The 26,546-nt window shown below is 37.4% G+C and overlaps 1 protein-coding gene across 2 annotated transcripts in view; it reads left to right on the top strand.

The window, feature by feature from the left end:
* Positions 1–23,918, top strand: part of LOC145978641 (uncharacterized) — a 31,133-nt gene extending 7,215 nt beyond the window's left edge. For both annotated transcript variants that reach the window (XM_083111399.1, XM_083111398.1), the window contains exons 3-5: positions 1,217–1,873; positions 8,642–8,702; positions 22,717–23,918. In XM_083111399.1, the coding sequence (XP_082967525.1) occupies positions 1,217–1,873; positions 8,642–8,702; positions 22,717–23,783 (1,785 nt within the window). In that variant the 3' untranslated portion in view covers positions 23,784–23,918. The remainder of the gene's footprint in view (positions 1–1,216; positions 1,874–8,641; positions 8,703–22,716) is intronic.
* The last annotated feature ends 2,628 nt before the right edge of the window (positions 23,919–26,546 follow it).

Genomic DNA, 26,546 nt, shown 5'->3' with positions numbered 1-26,546 from the left:
TCAAGTAGTATTTCATCTGATGCAGATATATTTGTTCTGCATGCTTGCATCAAGGGTTAACCTTAGATTGATCCATTATTACATAAGGAAGACAAGTTTCTGTCTAAATGTAACCGAACACTCTGAAACAATTACAATACATATTAGTAGGGAGACAAATTTATGGTAAATAAAAACTGAAGAGAGTGGTAAATAAAATGTTAGATCAGCGGTATATACCAGCGGTGGAAAAAATGTGGTACATTCCTACAAAGATACAAAATTGAAAATAGGCTGATACTTCTTTCTTTGGGGGTGGGGGGGACAATGACAAAAGACAATTCTTTGAGGATAAGTAATTCCCATCCTCCATTTTTTTAAAAAAAGGAAATATGCAAAATTTTAGAAAACTAATTTTTGCGTCATTTTAAAAATTGGACATTTACTTCTGGACCCCTAATTGTCACAGGTTGTGAACAAGTTATTTTGTTTTCATTAATCTCTTTGCCTCCCCAATCTGAGAGAAAACCATCACAATAAATATAGTTGTGTATTGCACACCCCCTGTCCCTAAAAAAGGACAGTGGCACAGGTGGAGGTTCTTTCCTTGCTCCCTTGAGCACTTTTTGAGAGTCTCAAAAGATTTGGTTCAGTCCCTTTCTTTTTTCACATTCATGTCTTCATTCCTTCCTTGCATACATGCAGCTGGTTGATGCATTGACCATACCCAGACGAGAAAGAAGAAAAGATGTGGCAATGCTTTCGACTGTCATCTGTGGCACGCATTGTGGTTTTTGGCAAGAAAAGGAATGGGCTATACCGTGGCGAAGTCTGTATTACATGTAAAAGTAAAATATATCATCAAAGAGCAGTGGTTGAAGAGTAATAGCTAATTTATAAATTCTATCCCATAATGTTGGTATGGAAATAAATGGGCATTGGTTATATTGTTTTGTCATTCCAATATGTAATACCTTCATATGTATATAAATGGACAAAATGACAAAACTGAATTATCATCTGTAATTTTTGAAAAATTATGTGTTAATTGCTGCTTTTGTTCGAAAGCATACATCTGGAAGCACATAATTTCGGCTATGAAACCAGCCACCTTCTAAAGGTTAATATTGTCCTCTCTTACTAACCCATGCACAGGTTAATTTGTAGTATTTTGTATTTTTACAAAGTAATTCTTTTAATATTTTTGCATTTCAAAATAATTTATATTTTATTTCAGGAAGAACAGCATATTCGTTCAGATAGTCCACCTAAGATATTCTACCGTGATCGTTCAGATAGTCCACCTAAGAAATTCTACCATGATCGTTCAGATAGTCCATTTAACAAATTCTACCATGATCGTTTAAATAGTCCATCTAAGAATTTCTACCATGACCATTCAGACAGTCCCCCTAAGAAATTCTACCAAGATCAGTATAAATCACCACATGCATCAGACTCCAATGCATACCACCAGAAAGAAACTGCATTAGTTCCGATACAGCAACTGCCTCATCCTTCAGAAAGACCCCCACAAAATTTATATCGTAACCAGTATCAAGTTTCACGAGCACCCAGGGCATACAATTATCCTCAGCATAATGTTCCCAGCTCAAGGGTGCTTGTTGAGATACCTAAAGTAGAGGTGGTTCCCTGCAAACCACCGAAACAGAAAAGTGTGCCAAATGTTCCTCCCAGAGTTCTTGCTGAGATACCTAAAGCGGAAACCACCCCATGTAAACCTCCGAAACAGAAAAGTGTGTCAAACGTTCCTCCCAGAGTTCTTGCTGAGATACCCAAAGCGGAAGCCAGCTCATGTGATCCACCGAAGCAGGAGAGTGAGGCAAAGATTGAACCGGTTCAAGTGTCTTCAGCAGCGTCAACTGCAAATAAGGTAAGTTCAAAGATTTGTTAATGCATAAAAAAATTGACAAGTTTTTTTTTTCTATTCCATTGGGTCTGATGATGCACACAATAAGTTTTAGAAATGTGTCTACCTATAAAATAATCAATGTACTGCTCGAAGTATATAGTTAATAATAGGGATGTGCCGAAACCGATTACAGATGTATGAAAATCGGCAGAAATTGACACAGTGGCATTGGTATTGGCATTGGCAAAAATCCGATATTTAAACCGGTTCAGATTATACTAGTTCTTTTACCTTCAAATAAGTTTTATATTCTAGTTTTGTAAGATTTATTGAAAATTAGGTTATGATTCGTCATTATTGTAGAGTTTTTGTAATAAAATTATTGCAAACTCTCATTCAGATGATCAACCTAACTATAAATCGGAAATAAAACAGTACATTGCTGAACCAGTATCTGCTGTTGTATTGGAAATTCAAAAATGAATATTCAAACCTGAAGCAAGTGCTGAGAAAATACTTGGGCATACCTGCTGCATCAGTATTCAATGAACTAGTGTTCAATGTTGCTGAACAGATTTGCCGTAAGAGAAGAAGTAGGTTACTTCCTGAAATGCTTCCAAGTCTCGTGTTTCTGAAGTTGAATCTGGCAGAACAGGAATTCATTTTGCATTTCAAAGAACTGCTTGTGTACTAAAATTAAATCTCTTGAGAATCCATGTTCTTCTTAAAGGTTCACATAACATTTTGTAGATGCAAATGTACATTCACATCTCTTGAGAATATATATGTATATACATATGATATGCAATAGAAATGTACATAGCAAATTTATTTTTGTCATGCTGAAAATAACATCCCATTTCTGTTTCATAATCTTATGTATTGGAATCGGTTAAATATCGTCATCGGTATCGGTTCCAAAAATTATCGGTGAGTACATCGGCATCGGTAAATTTTCAGCTTCGTCACATCCCTAGTTAATAATAGTGATAATTTTGAACATACATGAACAGTCCCAATAGCAGAGTGGTTAGTTTGAATTGTGGTATGGCATTGTATTATGTTTAGGTCTGAGCCGATATCAGTGCCAATGTATCGGTACAAATCTGTGAGAGCATCGGTATAGGTTCAGCCCTAGTTTTGTTCCTTTGTCTCTTTCATCAATTCGTCCTTATTGTTGCGATTAATTTAGAGATGTAAAACTGATAACAAGTAAGAAAATATAGAGAGTTCACTATTGAAAGTGATTTATTTTTGCAGGTTCTAATTATTACGCAGGTCTGCAAAGATTTTGCGGCACGAAATATATTATGTGATACGATCCAAATCAAGTGCCCTGATGTCAGATATAGTTAGAGGCACATATTTTTGCTAAATAAAAAAACAAATTTCGGTACACAAACAGAGCCAGTTTTGGGTTCAAAAGCTGTAAATAAAATAAAATTTCGGTGTTATAGCAGTGAAGAATTGAATCAAAAGTGGTATATAAAATAACATTTTGGTTTTAAAATTGTGAAAATAGTTCTACATTTGATTTAAAAACTGCACTTATTACGCAAAATAAACATATCCCCTCAAATAATTAACAGAGTATTAAGTTTTTTTTATCTATATAGGGGTCAATTTTTGCTTCTCAAATATTTACAACAGAATTATTTTTCCGTGAATTGCATAACTCTCAGGATAATTCAAACTTCAGAAAGTGTCGCGTTGGTAAATGAACTATAAATTTCGTGTTTAGGAGTGTTATTTACATTTTGCAGTTCATTTCGCATCATTTCGTGACAAAATAGGGTAGGAAAATGCACCGAACACCTTTCAGAAACATGAAGAATTAACATTGCAATGTGTTGTTTCACATTTCGTGTTTTCGTCAAAAACAAAATATACATGCCTCTAGATATAGTATTAGTTTCGGCAAATCACCTACAGATTTTGTACAATTCCACATTTTATTAATAATGATGACGTAGCTCTAATAGTATTAGCAGCACTGCTTGTAACATTAGTAGAATGATATCACCGATCGACATGGGCTTAGATTTCTCACAGATGACTGTTGTGTCTGAATAATTTAAGCATATTGATTCCAAAAATAAAATCCATTTTTACCCATCACATCTAGTTTTTTCAGAAAACAGCAACATATTAACTGCCTTAATTTCACAGTAAAAATGTGTAGTTACATCATTTCCCCAATGGATGGATGGCTCTGCTTAGATGGTGGTAAAATAATGGTTTTCTACAATATAAATCCTCCAATTTTGAACTACATATGCACATAGAATAGTAAGCGTTTAATCTATCTTCTACCTTCACAAGACACATTGAATTGAAAATTGTATGGATTTTAAGTAAGTTTCATTTTTGAAATCCTTCATAAAAGTTTCCTTCACAAAATGTCCAAAACTCAATGCGTTGATTGATTTTACTGATGTGGAGAAAAATCCTGACCTAGGGAAAAATCCTCGTGATGTTTATGTTATTTCCATGATCAGCATTCAAAACAACTGAATTTTGCCTTGTTTAAATTTATTTTGTTGCGTTCTGTAACAGGCCTAATGGAATGGTGAATATGGGAATTTTGATTGTGAAAAATGCTCACATGATGGGGACAAATGGACATCATTTCTGTGTTCAGCATTGAAAATACTTACAGAATCACCTAAACACCCGAAATTTCATTTCTATAAAATTATTTTGTTGGGTTCTGTAATAGGTGCAATAAAATGGCGAATATGAGAATTTTGATTGTGAAATTGTGAAAAATCCTGACGTGATGGGGTAAAATGGATGTCATCTACATGATCAGCATTCACAAACTTCCAGAATCACCTTTTGGTTTGTAAACAGCCAAAGGCGAAACCACAAATTTTTGTCGGGGGGGGGGGGGGGAGGCAAGTACCAGGATAAATAATGTACCAATAATAATAATGGCATTATTATTGTTATTACTAGTAGTAGTGTCAAAGACTTTATTATCCTCATAAATTACGCAAGAAGGGTGTAGAAGTCTGGGCTAAAGCATTTGTTTGGAACGAACAATTTGAAATATTTTTTCATCACCGTCAATTTCACATTAGCTAATAATGGAAAACGAGCAAACAAACTGTATTTTTGATTGGCAGAAAATGAATGGTAAATGCATTCCGAAGATAATTATTTTTGTGCACATAATATGTATCTTTCATGTACAACATATGTTTTACACATATGCAACATGGTAAAAAAAAAAAAAAAGGTAAAGTGTTCCCCTGTGCATAGCACCACGCCATGAAGGCGTATAGGGGGTGTGGGGGTAATGCCCCACACTTTCTTGATCTGGTCGTGAGTGGGGGTGATGTGATCAGCATCACACCCCTGACCGCCTTTACCCCCCAGGGTTTCCCCCAGGTACCCATGTTATTCGACACTGGGTGGGCGCCGGGGCCGCTTCCACCGTTAGAGAAGTTCCCGGATTTGACCCGGCTGGGGATCGAACCCGGCACCTTTAGCATGGTAGTCAGACGCGTTACCGACACAAAATAAGGACATACATATCCAACATGCTAACACTAAATTGTGTACGTATTCAAAGTATTCAATAAATATACACATATTATTTAAATAGATTGCATTACAGAAAACGATTACATTGCGAGTAAAGCGAACAAGACAATTTTTAGATCCAATTTTTGCAATTGAAAATAATGTTGATTTAATAGGACACAAATAATTTCACTGGATGTCATGGCATTCTTTCTTTTACAACTTTTTTCATTTAGATTGTTCGGAGTCCAGGGCCGACTCCCGCCGCTGCCCCCTAGCTACAGCTATGAACTTGAGAAGACTGAGAAAATAGGTTCTGCAAGCGAAGCGAACAAAAAAAAAATATATGAAATGTACTTTTATTTTAATTTGCATAAAATTAGAAATCGAATGGGCAATTGCTTCTCTGTGCCCCCCATGTAGGTGCTCTTGGCAGTCGATGTTTGTCCCCTAGGGTGCAACCAATATCATGGAGACCCAAGGCATTCTCTCTTTTACAACTTTTTTTTTCATTTAGATCATCTAACGCTCATGTCCGACTCCTGCTGCCCTCTAGCTATGGCCCTGAACTTGACGAACCAAAACTGTAAACAGCCAAAATTTCCCTTCCATAAATCAATTTTGTTGATGCTGAGTATTAATTAAAAATCAATAAGTTAATAAATATTTCATGTCATTATTGTAAAAAATTCTTATATGGGTAAACAGTATGTAGATTTGAATTCAGAGCACCAAAATTAGGTTAAGAACACCTATTTACCCTTATGCCGCAAGACAGAAATTTTATTTCGCAGGCCTGTCTTATTATTGTAAGCAATATAATACAAAAACTAGGGATTTATTTCAACTCTGTCATTCATAAGAAGAATTGAACCAAGATGTACAGCCACTTATTACCTAGTTTAGTCTTCTTTGTAATTTTATTATTAATGTTATTTTTTTATATTTAAGTCTGGCTGATCCATATGCATTTACTCTACAGGCATGCATCAAGGGTTTTGTAAACTTTTTACAACCATTTGATACACTTTACAATGTTTCATTATTACATAGAGAAGACGAGTTTCTGAATATAAGAGTGGCTTCAGACCAAAGTGACAAGCAACATGGGGTTTCACACAAAGTGACACAAGACGAGTTCATCTTCCAGTTTGTAGAAAACCATTCACTGTGCATGGGCTACAAACAGACCAAGATGAAGCAGTGCATGATATTGAGAAAATGGCAAAGTCCAAGTTACACGTGCAGTTTGTAGCGTTGCTTTGGTCTGAAATCTCCCTAATATTCATATTCTATTTTGTTATTTTTATTTAATTGATTTCTAAGGAATGTTTTGGATCTCAGGGATGGCTAAAGAACTATTTGTAGAAGAATGATAGAAGGGGAAAAATCTATGGGTAGATTACCAATTAGATGGATGGATCAGATTAAACATATACAGATAAACCTGTGCAGATTTCCCTGAGAGATGCAAAAGACTGCCATAAGTGGAGAAGTACAGTGGAACCTCGATTTTTACATTTTTCAGGGAACCAAGCTGAAAAAACTTAAAACGTGGGAAAATGTAAAATTGAGGAAAATTTTATAACATTTTTGCTATGTTGGGACCATTACGATTGAATGTATAATGTGGCTAAATGTAAAATCGTGGTTCCACTGTATAATGAAAGGATGCATTAATCACAATTCCTCAGCAATAAGGAGAATTAATTGAATCATTCGAGAGCGAGTTTTTCATAAGTTATTGAGATTGTAACATTATCAAACATATAGTGTTGATTTGACAGGGTTGCTACACATCTGGAAAACAGGGAAATGTCAGGGAATTTGGCTTGTCAGGGAAAAATCAGGGATTTTTGCAGAGCGTCTGGAATTTACGTGCATTTTGAAGTCTGCAAGAGAAAAAGTTGTAAAATGAACAAGCAGTTCACTTCCACTTCTGGATTTGGTTCTTGCGATTTCACTCCCAAGATTCAGTTTAGAAACTTGTTTCTTTCATTCTTATGATTCTCAGTCTTGTGCAAAATTATGGTTCCTTCGAATTTCTGTAATAAAATTTTACTTTTATAATACTAGATATGAGATAGAATATCAAAGTAGAACTTGCAGTCCAGATATCTGATTAATAACCAAAGTACATAGACAATATGATCATAATTATTGGAAAGGTTGGTAAAGATGAGGTTATCGTCTATTATTTTATAGATCTTAGTCTTGTTGGCATGTCCTATAGAATTCATAATTGTAAGCAAAAGAGCAGTACTTTCAGGACACTATAAATCCATCTGAAAATGAAAAATTGTGTATGGTTTATGAACTCTTTCTGTTGTTTGTATATTGTGGAGATCTGTTATGGTGAAATAATGTACCTCTTTTTACCTTAGTCTGAAGGTTAAATGCACGTGATTGTAGCACCCAATACATTTGATGCTGATTTAAATTTTACATTTTACTCTTCGAATTTTCACTGTTCTTGTGTGTGTAGAATGAAATTTGCTAAAAAAAAAAAAAAATAGGTTGTGAATGTTAATAATTAACAGACCTGTATATTTAATTGAAAAACACCAGGTTCAAAAGCAAAAATGATAATGTTAAACATGTCTGGAAAAAAATCATTTTTGTTCTAGAAAACCTGCAAATATCAGGGAATTTCGTAATAAAAAAATCGTGGCGACCCTGATTTGAAAACTTGCTGCTGGGCCTCCCCAAAAAGGATTTTTTTTAGTAAATAATCCTTTTCTTTTTCTAATTGTATCTGTAATGAGATGGAATTTCAACATGTATTTTCTGTGAAAGCCCTAGCCATTCCATCCAAAGTAAAACCAACTTGAACTGTTTACAATGAGTAGTTCTCATTCTGTAAATTTTTAAAAACATTTCTGTGCATTTGAAAAACCCGCACATAAAAAGTAGTGTAAAAATAAAAAAGAATGCTTTGACAAACCTTCAATACTCATATATGTCGAAATTTGACTATCATCTCAGATTTCTGATGAATGGTGTGTTCAATGCTGCCATGTGGAGCTGAGACAGGTGCATTCCCAGCCATCCTCAAGTATTACCTGCATAGGGATCATTGTACTAAGAGCTGTCTGCTAAAGGTTAATTGAGACTTGCTTGCCATATGAGTAATCACCCCAGGTGACAGGTTCCCCAATATGTATAAACATTTCTCATTAATAGAGAACATCCTTTTATCGTAAATGAAAATTAGTGCACTGTATGGTAAATAAGAAGTGTGTATGTCTCCTCTTGTTGCAGCCTTCAGAAGTTGAGAATCCACCACAGAAAAAACAACCAGAAAAGACAGCGACTTGTGATGGTAAGTTTGTTGCATGTTAACTTAGCTTAATTTTCTTGCATTAGGAAATTTGAGCTTTCTTTCTTTCAAGACCGTACATTTGTTTTTGTTCTTTTTGCATATCTTCTTAATTTTTTCTTTTTTCTTTGCAACTTTTTTCTTTGGCTTATATACACGAGTTAACATGTATAAACTTGGTTAGGTGGAAGACAGCCACACTGACTGGCTGAACCTCGGACTTCAATAAATAAAATTTTAATTTTTAACCAAAAATTTCAAAGTTTTTGTATAATGAAATATTTGTTTGTTTGTTGATTACAGTGGGAGTCAAACAATTGACAATGATAATTGAGAAAGTAACCTGTCGGTAACAAAAAAATTGAAAATATATTGGTTAAATGCAAGGTGGCTTGATTGAAATCAGGTTGATTTAAATAGCACGATTTTTTAAAAACAATCTGATTTAAGTCACTTGAAAGAAATAATTTATGGAATAATGTACAAAAGTAATTTGTACATATCAGAATCACTTTTAGTGAAAGTACATTAATCTCGTAATCATTCATAGATTAGGCTCTTATGTACTCTTTACCAGTTTCAAAAGAAAAGCGTGGGAACAAAATGTATGTACTGATTGGAAGAAGCTCATTCGAAAGGAATATGTAATATGTAAACTGTGAACTCACTAAATTTCTGTTACTTAACCTTTAGCTGCTTGACAGTCGAAATTTCGAGCGCCACATGCAGTGCTCGAAAAATTTTCTTCAAAGCTAGGTGCCAGCTCTGAAAATCAGGCGCCAGGAAACTACCTGCTAGCAATTGTGCATACTACAGAGTGTTTCAAAAGTCGTGCAACCCAAACTTTGACAATGTATATTATGAAAACCGTTAGAGGTATTTACACCAGGATTTCTGCATTAATCATGTACGCTATCACTGGGTTAATAAATTTATGTTAACATGTATCCAAATAAAATAATTACATTATTTTAAAAAAATATTGTTAATTTGCTGAAAACATCTGAGAATTCATTTTCAACAACATTTACCAACAGAAATTTTCAGCGAAAAATGCAGGTTCGACCAGGACTCGAACACAGGTCTCTGATATACCGTGCCATTGCTCTAACCACTGAGCTACCTAGCCGGCCTGGCCTCGCCTGATTTTTCGCTGTCGCTGTTTTGCCTGCATGGAATCTTCTCTGTCAGTGCTACCGCAACGGGATCTGTTGCCTTTGAAATACAGTAGACTTCGACGTTGCCTGGTTCCTCCTAGCGTAGAAATGTTAATTATTGAAGATCAGGCACATAGATGAAATGTACTACGTAGAAATTTTCAGCGAAAATTGCATTACCATCTCTACGCTGGGAGGAACCAGGCAATGTCGGAGTCTACTGTGTTTCAAAGGCAACAGATCCAGTTGCAGTAGCACTGGCAGAGATGATTCCACACAGCGATAGTGAAAAATCAGGCGAAGCCAGGCTGGCTCAGTAGCTCAGTGGTTAGAGCAATGGCACGGTATATCAGAGACCCGTGTTCGAGTCCTGGTCGAACCTGCATTTTTCGCTGAAAATTTCTACGTAGTACATCTTCTGTGTGTGCCTAATCTTCAATAATAATACCAACTCTTAACAATTTGTGGGATCATTTGTTGGTGTTTGACTAGTCGTAAAACAGTTGCTTTGTGAGGTACAGCAGAAGCAGGGGATTTTTCTTGGAAAACCTCTTGCACATGAGTGTAAGAATGAGTAGTAAAATAATCCACATGCGCTGCTCCAGAGAATGCACCATGCTGAATCAATTAAAAGAACAGCCATAGTAGAGTCGAAAGTGAGCGAAGAGAATTCAGTGTAACCAGAGGCAAACTAGGATTCTCTCAAGAGTAAAAGTTCGGCACAAAATCTTGGGTTATGATTTTTCATGTAAATGTATAGCCAATACTTAGGCACATGTGGTGTGCGTCTGTTGACCTGTTAACATTGCCATATATGTCCCAAAAATGGCACTTTTTCACTCAACCCATAAAATCCATCAAATGTTGCACATGAGGAATATTGGTCGCAAATGACAGATTGACATGGCATCAGTCATCAGACCTCTAATTATGACCCTTCGATAATTTCTTATGTATTCTCATTCAAAAGTGCATTTCTGGAAAAATTTTAACGCTGCCTTCTGGCAGTTATTAATTTATCTAAATTTTCTGTATGGAGAAAACTGATAATTTTAAGCATTTGAAAAATATCTCAATGGATGAGACTTTATAGTGCAGAAAACCCAGTGTAAATATCTCTTACTGTTTTCCTGATTACATTTTCAAAGTTTGGATTGTGCAACTTTTGAAACACTCTGTATAAGAAGTTGAGCATCACAATATTCAAAACATCGCTAAATGTGATGATAAGGGGCTGGACCCCGTATAGTGTGATGGGTGCAAAACAGCCTAAGTGCTGAAGCAACCAAAATTTTTTAAATTTAAAAAAAAAAAATTCCTTTGTTACTACTATTAAGAAGCAAAATTTGAAAAGGCCCTTTGTTTCCATCATATTATTATGGAATAGATTTCTAAAAGGAAGCTGGAGTTTATTGTTTTTTTCTTTCAGGTTATGTTTAAAAATATATATTTTAAAAATGAAATACATTTTTCACCTAGTAGTAATGTATCGTAACATCCAATTTGTATTGCTTTATACCCTGTCTCAACTATCTCTGGAGCAAGCAAATGAAAACAAGGCTCTGCGGAAGTAGTAATGTGAGATGGCTCCACCAATGAACACCGGAGAGAGAAATGGATTGTATGGAGGGGGTAAGCGACTGCAATTACCAGCCTTCACAGCAGCGTGTACTGCTTCGCTCTGCCCACTATTTCCTCCCCTTTGATGCTATGCGCACCTTTGCTCCAGAGATAACTGTGACAGGGAATAGTTGACTGAATCGAAAGCTATTTAACATTTCTGTTAACATATTCTGTCTTAAAATATTTGCCTAACAGTTTGATTCTACTCATCCTGGAGGGTGTAATAGTTAATACTGTTGCTTTGTGATCAGTTTCCAGGGTTGCATTCCCTGAGGAGGCACATACTTTGGTGTATCCAACAATCAGACTACCGGGGGGAGTGGGAGGGGTACAAAATATGTTATAGCCAGTGCTTATTTTTCTGGCAGTCAACAACTGTACTCCATACTGGCACGTTATTGTATTGTATTGTATTGTAGGTGAGGACTAATAACATGTTATTTTAACGAGAAATGCCTACAATGCCAGAGGTCCTGGGTTCAAATCCCAGCCTGGGCATGGGTATTCTTTTTATGTCCCTTCATTAATATCATCACTCATTCTAATCTTCACGATTAACCAAATGTCGCAGAAAAGAGAAGTAAAATAAACCCATTCAATCAATGAAACAAACAAGAGAAATGCATATTTGTGTATTTATACTTGGATGGATCATCGTTTATGAACATAACACTTAACACCCTTCCTAAAACACACACTGTATTACTTACTCCTTGGCTGCTACAGCCCCTAAAGTGCCTTGGCCTCTCTCACAATGATAGCCCATTCTCTTCTGTCTTCTGCTTGACTTCTCCACCGTCTTACTCCCATCCTCCTAAGGTCCTCCTCAACGTCCTCCAACCATCTTTTCCTTGGCCTTCCTCTTAATCTTCTCCCTCCTGGTGTCCCTTTATAGACCTTTTTAACCGCTCTGTCTTCAGGCATTCTTTCCACATGTCCTAGCCACCTCAGTCTCATGCTTCTTATATCGGAAACTATATCTGGTTTTTTATAGAGTTCTCTAATTTCATAGTTTTTCCTTATTCGCCACTGTCCATTCTCAGTTACTGGACCGTATATTGTTCGCAAAAGTTCTTCATCTGTTTGTGCCAAAGTCCATGTCTCTGCTCCATATGTCACCACTTGCTTTACCACTACCTGATATACTTTGATTTTTAAATTTCTACTCAGGCTGCGAGATTTGAAAACTCTTAACAGTGAAAAATAACTTCTATTACCAGCTGCAATTCTTGCTTTTATTTCCTCAATATTATTATCCATGGTAACTAATTTTCCAAGATATTTAAAACTTTTGCATTTTTCATAGGTGCCTCCATTAAGTTGTATATTTATAACTCCATTAAGCCTTGTTTCCATGATTATGAAAAACTAAATATGCTGACCAAGGCAGTAATCTATTTTATTATAAAACATAAACTAACGTAACGTTTCAACCTTCTAGCAAGGTCTTCTTCAGACTCTGTATCAAGTACTTTTGTCAGCATATTTAGTTTTTCAAGTTGTATATGTTGGCCTTCCCTGAATTCCATATTTCACGCTGAGAACATGTATTTAGTCTTGGTTTGATTTATTTGGAGCCCCATCTCACTAGCTGTGTTCTCCAATCTTTCCAGTCCTTCCTCCAGTTCTTGCAATCTTCGTGCCATCATATCAATGTCATCAGCATATGCTAGATTTTGGCTCACTCTGTTGAAGATAATCCCTCCTGGGTTACTCCCTTGAGCCACTCTTCTCATGATCTTTTCTAAAGCTATATTGAACAATATTGTAGATAGCACATCTCCTTGTCTCAAACCTTGGTTCACTGCAAATTCCCTTGTGAGCTCTCCTTCAATCTTCACCTTGCATTTAGTACCCCTTAGCGTCATTCTGGTTAATCTTATTAGCTTGTTTGAGATCCCTAGCTCCTTCATTGCCTCATACAATTTTCCTCATATGATACTGTCACATGCCTGCTTAAAGTCTATAAATAACTGATGAATATTAATGTTATATTCATAACATTTCTCCATTATCTGCCTAACCATGAAGATTTGATCTGTAGTGGATCTGTTTGGTCTAAAACCACACTGATAATCCTCTATTATTTCTTCAGTGAGTGGTGACAATCTTCCCGCTAGGATCTTTGCAAGCACTTTGTATATTACGCTCAGTAGGGCTATACCTCTATAGTTCTCACAGCAGGTTTTATCGTTCTTTTTATGCATAGGGCAGATTATTACCATACTCCATTGATCGGGCATCTGTTCATGTTCCCATATATCAGATAACAATTTGTGTATATACTTTATTAGTTGGTTTCCTCCGTTCTTAACCATTTAAACAGTGATATTATCAATCCCTGGGGCTCTGTTATTCTTAAGAGACTTAATAGCTGTTCTAACTTCTTCTGTGTTGGAGATGCTCCGCTTTCGTCATCATAGTCCTCCTCTGGGTACTCCTCTCCATCACTCAATTCTAGATCTTCGGACCCATCTTTCACATTAAGTAGTTTACTGAAGTATTCTGCCCATCTCTCTAAGCTCTCATTTTTTCCCCTATTAGGTTTCCTACTTGATCTTTACAGAAAGCTGTCTTCGGTTGGAAGCCTTTCCTTATATCTTTCACCCTCATATACATTTTCCTTACTTGCTGATTACTATTATATTCTTCAAGTTCCTCAATCCAGTCTTTCTCAAAGTACCGTTTCTTTCTCCTGCACACTCTGTCTGCTTCCTTTCTGTTTAGTCTGTATTGTTCTGTGTTATACCTGGTTTTCCTATTAAGCATTCTTTTTCGTGCCTTATTTCTTTCATTTATTACTGTACTACAGTCCTCATCAAACCATTCAACTCTTCGGATCTTCATCTTCTCTCCCAGCACTTCCTGTGCTGTTTCATGTAGTATCTCCTTTATTATACTCCATTTCCCTTCAATACTTTTGCTTTCCCACCTTTGACTTCTTTGTTCCAGTTGGTTGCCTACCATTAAGCAAAATTGGTTGGCAATTGCTTCATGTCTTTTTAACTTCTCATCATCATACCTTGATGTCACCTTCCCTTTTCTTCCATTCCTATATGTAGCTATTTGCTGTATGTATTTTATGCGAACTAAATAATGGTCCAAATCACTGCTCTTCGACAACTATCTACTTGTAATATATCAGAGGCATGCCTTCTGTCTATCAGCACATGGTCAATTTGGTTTTGTGTTACACCATCGGGTGAGCACCATGTCTTTTTCCTCACATTCTTCCTTTGATGCCAGGTGCTTCTAATTACCATTAAGTTACACATAGCCATATCTATCAGTCTCAAACCATTATCCTTTGAAAATTCATGCAAACTTTCCTTTCCTATAGTGTTTTGGAATGCTTCTTCAAGTCCAATTTTGGCATTAAAGTCTCTCATTATTATGTTAATGTCATGTTTTGGTATACGATCGATTACCTGATCCAGCTGCTGGTAGAATCCATCCTTTTCATCTTCTGCCTCTTCCGTTGGGGCATATACACATACTAAGGTAATGTTGAAGAAGAACTTGGCTTTCATTCTCAATGTACATAGCCTCTCATTTATTGGTGTGAAGTTCTTCACTACAGTTTTATATTTATTGTTTAGTAGGAATCCTGTGCCACCACTTGTACTTCCACTGCTTCCACTATTTATTAATGTATAATCCCCAGTAGATAACATTCCATTTCCTTGCCACTTGATCTCCTGCAATGCCTCTACTATTATTCTGTATTTCTTCATTTCCTCCTTTAGGTTTTGCAGTGTATTACAGAGTTTTTATTAAACACTTAAAACTCAAGTGATGCCCTAACATTGCTGAGACTTGTGTTTCTTAAAGTACGAAAATATAACCTAGTCAAATATGAGCATAATTTAAGGTTCTCGCAAGACATGTTAAACCAGTCTGTCGTCTACTACTATCTTTAAGCATGATGACTAATTTCTCTCAAATACAATGTGAGACCAATCCTTCAAGTTATCTTGCAACTCAAAATCTTTGCATTTATGGCAGTTGTCATAAATACAACGTTTGTGATTTTCCCACCACTCCTCTCCTAAGCTATGAAATATTATTTTAAAGTTTTACTGCAAAATTGCGGACCAATGAAATCTCTAAAATAACTGTTTAATTCCTTATACTCTGAAAATGTATTCTAGACCATTTTGAAAGAAAGAAAAAGCAAAAAAAAAACATTGTAGAGCATAGCATAGAGCCTCCAACATGGGGAAAGTCAGTTTTTCATCCACCATCTTGAAACAAATTGTCCAATTTTGCTCGCAAGTTTTGTAGCTGCAGAAATAATTTTACCTAAATGATTCTAAATTTACAGCAGTTATCATGGTCATTAAATGGATGACTTATCCCTCTCTGCCCATCCACCTTAACTCCATCTCCTCCTAAATCATGCACCAAATTTTGATAATTTTATTGTCAAATTATAGTGCAAGTACATAATGCTCCTGTAAGTTTTGTGCACAAAGCTGAAATTGTGGTACATTATGAAGGTGTATGGGTATGGAGCTCCTAACTAGAGATAAATAACATTTATCCTCCATAGGCAAGCAGCCCACTAGGATGCGAAAAATATTTTAAAGATTGTTCCGATTTAATTATGCCACAATTAATTATATTTTAATAAAATGTACTCAATTCTCCATTGTAATGCTTAAACATGCAAAAATTTATTGTATCAATTGATCATCACAGTTGAAACTATGATTTGCCACTATGGTTACCCCACATAAGGAAGCGACTGATAACCAAAGTGCTCCCACATTTCAAAATTATAAGCTTTTTTCAAGTATGCTACATCAATCTGTGCAAAAGATTTATCTAAAAGTTTATGATACTTTTTCTTTTTTGTTTCTTGGATAGATATAATGTTTTTATTTGTGTTAAAAGTCTATTTCTAGCATGATTTGAGGAAAATAACCTGAAAACCCACTATGACGTGTACCACATTCATTATTTTTAGTATTATAAGCTCTGGTGAGCCTTTTCTTTAGAAGTTTTCCAAAAAATTTTGACAATTGTAGAACCTCACAAGAATTAGAACAATAATTTACAACATTTTCGGGGGGGGGGGGGGACACTTTGTGATGGTTTTTTGGTGAGTTTTTCTGAAAAAAAAAGTGGGGAAATGGCTGGGCCCACCTGGGCCAACCCTATCTAAAAGCTACTCCATCTTTTTGAAGAAAATTAATTCTAGAAGCAAGAATGAGTAAAAAGCAACATTTTAAGCAAAGTCCGACAATTAAGGATTATGGGGGGGATGCAAGTACAAAGGCCCGGTTGTCGAAATTTGCCCCGAAAAGTGTTAGCACAGGGCAGCAATTAGCGCATCATTTCTTGAAAACTATACCCTGTATTCTGTTCTGTCTGTTTTGTTCAATAGTTTACATCTAAAGGTATTATATACTGTAATGACAAAACAATATATGCATTGTTATTATTATTAACAAGTGGAGTTTGAAAAAGCCTTTCGTTTCTCTTTTGTTACTATTGGATAAATTGAAGATAAAAGGTTATAACTGCTGAACTACTGCATCTTTTTGAACAATTTAAATTCTAAATGTAAGAATGAGTAAAAAATAACATTTTAAGTAACATCCGGAAATTAAGGGTCCAGGGGAGGAAGTGGGGGGAAAAGGCCCAAATTTTGAAATTTTCCGTAATTACGCAAAATTTCCGAAACCCGTAATTTCCATTTTTTTTTCAAAGTTGGGGCACATGCATTACATATCCACATAGAGTGGTCTTTTGTTGTGCTTCCCTCCAAATTTGGTCCATCCAGCATCCATGGGCTGATTCTGGAAGCAAAATTCCAGATATTGTTCCGAAGCTGGCAACACTGCTGCATTATATAAGGTTATTATTTTTTTACTCAAGAAGTATCAGTCTGATTTCAACGAAACTGCACGGTTGTAGGATTGTACCACCTCTACATACTATATTTTTTTCTTTCACTTCAGTGTTAATAAGAAGATAATCCACAACCCAGCCTCCCGCAGCGACATTCAACCCTTTCTCAAGAACTCCAGAATCAGCCCAGCATGATTATAATGCTAGTTTTTAAAACATCCACGTTCTTACCCCATGAGTTTGAGAGCAAGAATTGGAAATGAATTATCTCTTTTATTTCTACATAGCATTGACCACGAGGCAGTTACATGCCTTCAATATCACGTTTTGGAGCAGCACTTTAGTCCTGCGTTTGATCTTGTCATCTGCTTCCCAGGAGTGTACATCACTTCTCAGAATTTCTGGGCGGGACCCAACGAAAGGGTAAACGAACTTTTGGAACTTTTGAAAAGGACAACTCTTGACAAATGAGATGCTTCTCTTGGTCGCTCTTCTTGCCACTCAGAATCCTTGGTATCGGATGGTATCATCAAAGAAAATTCAACCGATGTGGATGTATCGGTATTGGCTCAGTCCTGAATATATATACAGGGTGGTGCAAAATTCCGTTTACAACGCGGAGGAGGTGAATCACCAAGTAAAAACAAGGAAAAAATGCCATGTGAAAAAATGTCGAAATCTGCACAGTTTGCGAGTGACAGGCATGCGAAAATCGCCTCACACCATGTGTAAAGTACAGTAACTCAAGAAGGAAGAAAGATATCTATGTTGGATTAAAAGAATACAAAGAAAGTCGTGCCTGACGAATACAATGATGCAGCAATTGAGGCCCAGTGTAAATTGCGCAAGGGGACTCTCAAAGTGGGGAATCCCCTGATGGAAAATATAGGAAATTTACTACTATTTTCTACATAATGTTGAGATCGGAATGTAGGCAGTAAAAAATGACGACGTATGTCCACATGTCCCACACTCGAGAAATAGGAAATTCACCCGAAAATGACGCTATGCCATCAGATTATGCTAATTGATACAGAAAGACCCACTAGAGGCACTGGGAGTGTAGATCACCTGTTACGTATTAGTGTTGGTGGATACTACGTAGAGAGTAGTCGACCGTTGTTCTTCCTGTCTGTTCTGCATGTCGCAGCATGGAGTTTAGTCTGGCGTGTGTGTGTGGTTGAATTGCGCCAAGGAATATTGTACGTAGAGTACGTATTCCCATGTTCTTTCTCGGTTTACAAGAACTGCGTGGACACCTGTGTGACATTATGTGGGTGCTAATCATGGTAGTTGTGATCCGTCACTTGGAGGGAAAGTGCCCCTGTTGCTGGGCAGTTCTCGAACAGGACAATGGTGGAGTACTCTACCCACAAGGTTGCTGATATGCATCTCGTTTATGGAGAGGCAAACCGAAACAGCCGCGAAGCACGGCGTTCGTGAGGCGGTTACCAGCACATGCACTCTTTCAAAGACTTGATGCTCGACTGCGTGAAACTGGATCTCTACCACCCCGTAGGTGGGATTGTGGAAGACCCTGCTCTGTGCAATTTGAAGAGGACGTGTTGGACGCGATACGAGACCATCCTGACACCAGCACATGTGTCAATGCTCGTACGCAACAAACCCACCATAGCAATGTGTTCCGCATTTCAGGAGGAGGGATTGCACCCATACCAATTGCATAAGGTGCATCACAAACTGCCCACGGATTTTCCCCTACGCATGAATTTCTGCCAATGGTACGTGCAACAAACTCTTGCCATTCCAGATTTCCCAACAAGAGTTTCATGGACCGATGACGCAATGTTCACCAGGGACGGCACGTTCAATAGCCACAACAGCCACGTCTGGGATATGGACAATCTGCATGCAATCATTGTGTGCCATCATCAACATAGGTTCGCAGTGAATGTGTGGTGTGGCGTAGTAGGTGACCACTTGATAGGCCCATACATTTTGCCCTCTACTTTGTGTGGTGGGAATTATCGAGTGTTTCTACATGACCTATTACCTGAACTTTTGGAAAACGTGCCACTGGCAGGTAGACAACGTATCTGGTTTCAACACGACGGCACCCCCGCACAATTCGACCGGGTAGCCAGGGCCTTACTCAACGATATTTTCGGCGATCGTTGGATTGGCAGGGGTGGACCTTTACCGTGGCCACCTTGTTCCCCCGACCTCACACCACTGGATTTCTTTGTGTGGGGAGAAATGAAAAGGCTCATGTATGAAACCCCTGTGGAAAGTGCTGAGGATCTCGTTGCTTGTGTTAGTGCCGCTGCTGGGACAATTGTTGACATGCCAGAGGTATTTGCGCGTACCAGACAATCAGTGCTTTGCTGATGCCATCTTTGTCTTGAAGTCAATGGCGGAAATTTTCAACAAAGTCTCTGAGTATACCGGTGTTTGTGAGCCCCTATCAGCACCACATAGTGTCCTTTAGTGAAAGGTGCAAGTGAAGATGCTGGAGATCGCTGTACTTCATAACATCGATCTGCATGTGCGGAGGTTGTGCGTTTCTCATTGGAATCCCTCAAGATGTGCTGTGCCTGAAAATGTTGCATGCCATTGTGTGCGTTTTCTCGCCATTCTCCGTCTTCATTCCTTCGAGGATTACCCACTTTCTTTGGGGAGCTTTCTTGTAGTATGTACAGCCTGACGACATGTGGCCATTGTTTAACTTTTGTTTTTCATACTGCAAAGTAGTGTGTCAACATTAAGGGATTGAAAGGGCCTCCTCGATGGCGCAGTGGTAGCGTCGTCGCCTTGCAATCAAGGGGTCCCAGGTTCGATACCCAGTGGAGGTTCATAGTGGTTCGGATCCCACTTTAAACTGTAGGTCTAGTCCCGATTAGCCTTACTGTGCATAAAGTGGACTTAAAACACCAAATCAACCAACCATTAAGGGATTGAAAACGTTTTTTATGATTTTCCCGTATTTTTTTCCATTTGGGATGGTGTCCCAGCAGTAGTGGGACATGCGACAAATTGGTTTCTTTTTTCTTTGTACCGCAATGTGAACCGTGTACAACAGGAGATTTGCAGTTATTTTCCTATTTCCCGGGTGTGGGACGGTGTCCTAGCAGTAGTGGGACATGTGGACATACTTCGCCATTTTTTACTGCCTACATTCCAATCTCAACATTATGTAGAAGATAGTAGTAAAATTCTTGTATTTTCAATCCGGGCATTCCCCACTTTCTTTGAGAGTCCCCTTGCGCAATTTATGCTGGGCCTAAATTGCTGCACCATTGTATTCGTCAGGTATGATTTTGTTTGTATTATTTTATTCCGACATTGATATCTTTCTTCCTTCTTGAGTTATTGTGCTTTACACATGGTGTGAGGCGATTTTCGCACGCCTGTCACTCGAAAACTGTGCCGATTTCGACATTTTTTCACATGGCATTTTTTCTTTGTTTTTAGTTGTCGAATCACCTCCCAAGCATTGTAAACGGAATTTTGCACCACCCTGTATATACACATGGTACTGTGCTGAAAAACATACAAGCATATATATACACGTATGTGTATTTTAAAAAGTCAAACTCTGATTTAAATTTAAAAATCCGATTTAAATAAAAAGAATCATCAAATATGTTTTTTTTTATAAAAAATAATGTGTTTTGAACCCTGTTAAAATCTTTAAAGAAGTTTCTATATAAATGTTTTTTAATTATTTTGAAAAATTATGGTTGCAATTTGTTAAAAAATAAAGATGTATCATTAATCTGATGAAAATTACTAATTGGCAAGTCAGTCTTGTAGACATGGCAGTACCCCTTTTGCTGCATACATAGACCTAGAATTTCATGTGTTCAGTAATTTCCATGTGGTCAGGTTGGAGGCAACCGAGCCAGTATGTCATGCCAAGATGTAGCCATCCCGCTTTTGTGGGGGGGACAATGTAGCCAGTCATGCTGAATGAGAAAATTTTTGCAACACATTCCATCTTCACCGCTCCTTGTATATATACACTGTACCTTGTAGTGGAAGGTGGTCCTGATGGTCCATCCACAAAAGATTGAGGTTGACACCATATACCTGCTGAATTGGTTGAACTATGTCGGGTGGTCATTTTCATGCGGCAGCATGCTAATGCATGTAGTCAACCTCAGTAAGTAAATGCAAACACTCAGGCAAGTGGTTATTGGACAAGCCAGAATGCGAAAGCCAGTTCTGCAATGACATTCACCACTGACTAGTTTATTCCTGGAGCAGCACACACTGTGAGGCGCTTATGCCATTATTTTGAGTGCCTCTTATTGTACTAGCTCACAACTTCCAACTAACTGATGGTATAGATTTCAGTGGTGCATCGCAAGACACTGTTTGAATGCTCATTCTCCAATCAAACTGACTGCAACAAAGCTTATTATGTACTTGTTTAGTAACGCAGGGACATGAAGAGCCAAGTTTTCATTGGTTCCTGCTCATTCCAAATTGCAGGGGCTTTGCTGGTTGAAGGTTAGACCACCTGAAGAATATCTGGCGCACCCATTCTGGGATGTGTTAATCATTTTGAGAAATGGATTTCTATTTTCAAAGAAAGCGATCTGCCTTTTGTTGAGAGTAACAAGGGACCGCATTTTGGGACAGTTGGGAGGCAGCTATCTGCTTCTTTCCCATGAGAAGTGAATTTCCACCAAACGGAAATGTAGGAGCAGCAACTTAACAGATACTTTTGAATACATTTTTATACATGTACTTTAAAAAAATTACTTGCATGTTGTATGGTTACATGGCTTTCACAGATTTGCACAAAGTTGCAATTCTAGATTGTTTTTTTCCTACAATTAGGTTTTGTAAGGAAAATTCAATGTGTATTTACTCATATTTGAGAATTTAATGAGAGAATTAATATTATAATAGTCTTAAATACGGAGAAACTAGTACTCGCTTTTATCCGCGAAGCTGTTTCTTCTTCTTTTTCGATTAATTTCAGTGACCACTGCCACCATCCTCATTGGAACTTGCTGTACTGTTGCTTGGCATGCATGTTTTGTTCGTAGTTCTCTGGCTGCCGCTAGGTGCTCTGTTGTTAACTGTGCATCTGGGTTTGTGTTGTCTGCTATTAATTTTTATAGGCAAAAAATAGTTAATATTTTATATTGAATAATATACAAAATAGTAATCACAGAAACGTACAACAACTGGGAATTCGTCATGCTGACCACACTTTATCTCTCGTAATTGGTTGGATGCCCACCTCTGCTGAGGCATGTGGGAGTGAGGCCAGCAGTTTGTAGGCCCTGGCCCTCGCGTGCTGTTGCACCATGGATTATTAATGTTATTATGTGATGAAAAATATAATACATTATTATTTCATGTTTGATATGAACTCATAAATCTAATTCTATATTCTACTGTTTCAGCTCCTTATACAACTATGGTTCCAAACCCTGTTGTCTTGAAGAATTGTGAAGATGCACTGGAAGCTTTGGATGATGGACGCCACCCATTATTTGCCATTTCGAAGGGTTTTGTCTTGCATCTGGTTGCAGCTGAAAATTCTAAGCCAGCTGAAACATCTGGAACAATCACAAGTTCAGCTCCTGTAAACCAGCTGCCTCCAGTAGCAACACAGCAACCACCATCAAAGCCACCATTGAAGTCAATACTGAAGAAGTCTAGAAATAGTTCACCTCTTCAGTCAATATTAAGAAAGGCTGTGAACAATCCACAGCAGATTACACTGGGTGGATTGCAATTGAAGCAACAGAATACAATATTCAATGCATATGCACCTAGCGTGACTATTAAAAGTACTGTGCTGGCACCAAGTGCAGTTACCAAAGAGTGTCCATCGTGTATATCTCAGAATCAAATCGTGAAACATGTTGAAACGCAAGTGGAATCGTTGAAGGATGTTGCATCTATTCAAGTGTACATGACGCAAGGCAGTCTAACAGACATAAAACCGTTAACTGTGCCCCAAGGAAGTAAACAGTGTGAGCTAGAGAATCGTGCAGTGAAAGATTTAGATTCTCGCTTGACCGAGAAAGCAAGCTTTTCACATCCTAAGACTAATGAACCGGCTCCACCCTCCAATCCGCATTCAGTGTTACATGGACCTCCCGTGAGGTATCCGACAAATACACCTTTAAATTCTTACCCAGCAAATCCACCAACGAGTTATGGATATGTTTCGTATCCAAATACTTCATTGTACAGTTCTCGTCCAAGAGGTGGTGTGGCGACGACGGGATCTCGTATGCCTCATCAAATAATTCCACCAAGAGAGTCTTCGTTCCGTTATCCAGCCCAGTCACCATATTCGCACACTGCAAACTTCTCACCTCCAGTAAGAGAACCAGTTCGTGCTCAACACAATACAATGTCCCCAGTTCAATACCCCACACCCATAGGTATGAGATCTCAAGCTCCAAGAATGCAGTATGGTTATCCAAATAGGGGACAGTTTCATGGAAGGTTTGCATAAGAGGTTGTTATATTAAAATAATGTTAATAAATTTGTTTTGCACAAACCAACATATGTGTATATAAAGTTGAAAGTAATCATGTAACCAATGAAGTTGTGCATTTCAATAAATTCTAATGAACTATTGAAATTAAATGCTATGTAGTAATTTTAAATACACAATGTGAATGTAATATACTGTTGATTTTTTTTCATTAACTCACAATGAACATTTGTATTGAACTACAAATGTGATGATAGAATGAAATCTTTGAGATGAATGCAGTTGTAAAATTCATTTGTTTCTTTCAGACTGGTTATACAGTGGAACCCCAATTTTACGTTCCTGGATTTTACATTTTCCCGCATTATACATTCAATCTTGATGGTCGTAACATAGCCAAATGTCATAAAATTTCCCCTGATTTGACATTTTCCTGCATTTTAAGTTTCTTCAGCTTGGTCCCCTGAAAAACGTAAAATCAAGGTTTCACTGTATTGAGATGCCAAAGTACACTAGAAACTGACTTTCTTCCCTTCTTTTGTGATGTAGCAATTTCTTATTTTCTTTAGGGGGTAACAAATGCTGAAAAAGTCACACTTATGCAACAGTTGCTTCTATCTGTGCCAGCTCTATCTCAGAAACTACCAGCTTTGCAAAGATGGAATTTGATGATCTGACATCCACCAAACAATGGGATACATTTACTCAATTAAATTATTTTCCAATGTCTCAGAAATGAATAAATATGAGGGGTTCGCAGCACAAGTGGCATAAGTCCACTTTTCGTAGAATGAAGTTACATGTTTAACAGAACTGTGAAGTATTAACATTTGAGTGCTAGAACTGAGTATATCCTAAGTTTCAAATTCTTGATCATAGAGACTCCTTTATGTGCTCCATAGTACTAAGTTATTTAAATGTGCCTTTTTCTCAAAACATGAGTTACGCCACTTGCAGTTACGCCACTTGTACTCTGAACCCATCATATTATGAAATTGAATATGTGACAAACATTAATTTAACATGTTGTAAATCACATAACCCATGGTGCAACAGCCCTTGAGGGCCAGGGCTACCTACCAATTGCCAGCCTCACTTCCACATATCTCAGCAGAGGTGGGCGATCATCCAGCCAGTTAGAGGGTGCTGTGTGGTCAGCATGATGAGCCCCAGTCATTGTTGTAGTTTTCCATGACAGAGTTACACTACTGATTCGTACACTTCCTCAAGGAGACTCAAACCAGTGTGTAGCCAGAGCCCAAAGCCTGGCACCTTAGACCACTGACCATGGTGCGGAACATGATATAAATGAATACGCCAAAATATTAGGGGCAGCAGTATATGGTATGTCTGCCTGATGAAGAGACTGGGAAGATGTGCATGTGTGGCACAAGAGTTAGGTGTGTGCATTGCCTGGTTGTAGTTGTAGAACAAGACCGCAGGAAATTTTCACTGATGATTACCACCCAAAAATGAGGAATATATCACATTACATTTCATGTTTATGCTGACCCTGGTGGCAGAGTGGTTAGCACACCACGCTACGATGCCAGGGGTCCTGGGTTGAAATCCTGGCATGGATGTTTGTGAGTGTCCATTCATCAATTTCATCGTATCGTCACTCATCCCCATCTTCGCAAAATAGTCAAAGGTGGCACAAAAGGCGAAGTAAAATAAAGCAAATCAATCAATCATTTCATGTTTATGGGTCTAGATACACAAGCATTGAATTGAGATGATTTAACCAATTTTTTTTTGTTAGGTGCTTACCATGCTTGTCAGTTGTAGATGGTCTTGTTCCGGCAACATAGGCTTCCTTTCAGCTGTTTCTGATGTTAACAAGATCAAAATGTCAGGATCTCAACTGTTCTACAACAACAAAATATGCAACTGTTTATTTGTATTAAGAGGGCTATATATATTTTAGTATTTTCATTACATATCCAGACTCATTGATTTGGGCAATAAGAAAAATTGTACTCGTGAGTGGTTCCGGTTCCAAAATTTCTATCAACATTTGCCCCAATTTACAGGATCTTCCTTCAGAGGAAGATATTTTAAAGTAATTCAAAGAATGTCAAGATAATTATTTTTTTTTCTTATTTTGGAATGAGGAAAATCATTCACAAAAGTGTTAGGGGCGACAAATATGAACACTTAAAATGTTTCACTCGATTTCATCTAATTATTATCAACTGTGACTTTTTTTATTCCCTAACCATGAATGAAATGTTTAATTAACTGTTCAAGATTATATTCTTAAAATGTCTGCATCTTTTTTTGTTTAATGTTCTACAAGCCTACCAATTTGTTAGTTTACTAGTTGTCACACCTTATCAATCCTAAAATTTTGCCAAATACAAAATAAATTTTAAGGTGTTCCAATAAAAAGTTGCAATCATCAAGATTGGATTTTGTCATGCAGAGACCTTATATTGCACATTTGTGATAATGCTGATAAGCGACAATCATTTTCCAGGAATTAACTCTCGCCCTTCATCTAGTCTTTGCTGCTCTTCCTTTCTTAATGTTTCATCCTTTCTTAATATTTCATCTACTTCTTTCTCTTTCCATTTCATTTTGTTACGATTTAAGTCTTCTGTAGATATGTGGGTTGGAAATTTAATAGTGGCAACTATTTATTCTAAAATGATACCTGTGAAACTTTTACAACCATTCAATGTAGTCACCAGCATTGTGTACAACCGTTGCCAGCGATATGGAAGTCGTGGTATTTCTGTAACAGTGCCTGTTCTGTTGATGGTTTGAATGGAGCAGTC

Source organism: Lepisma saccharinum, chromosome 25 (assembly GCF_977018435.1).
Source record: "Lepisma saccharinum chromosome 25, izLepSacc3.1, whole genome shotgun sequence".
In the NCBI taxonomy this organism is placed as follows: domain Eukaryota; kingdom Metazoa; phylum Arthropoda; class Insecta; order Zygentoma; family Lepismatidae; genus Lepisma; species Lepisma saccharinum.
This window is presented reverse-complemented; position numbering and strand designations above follow the sequence as displayed.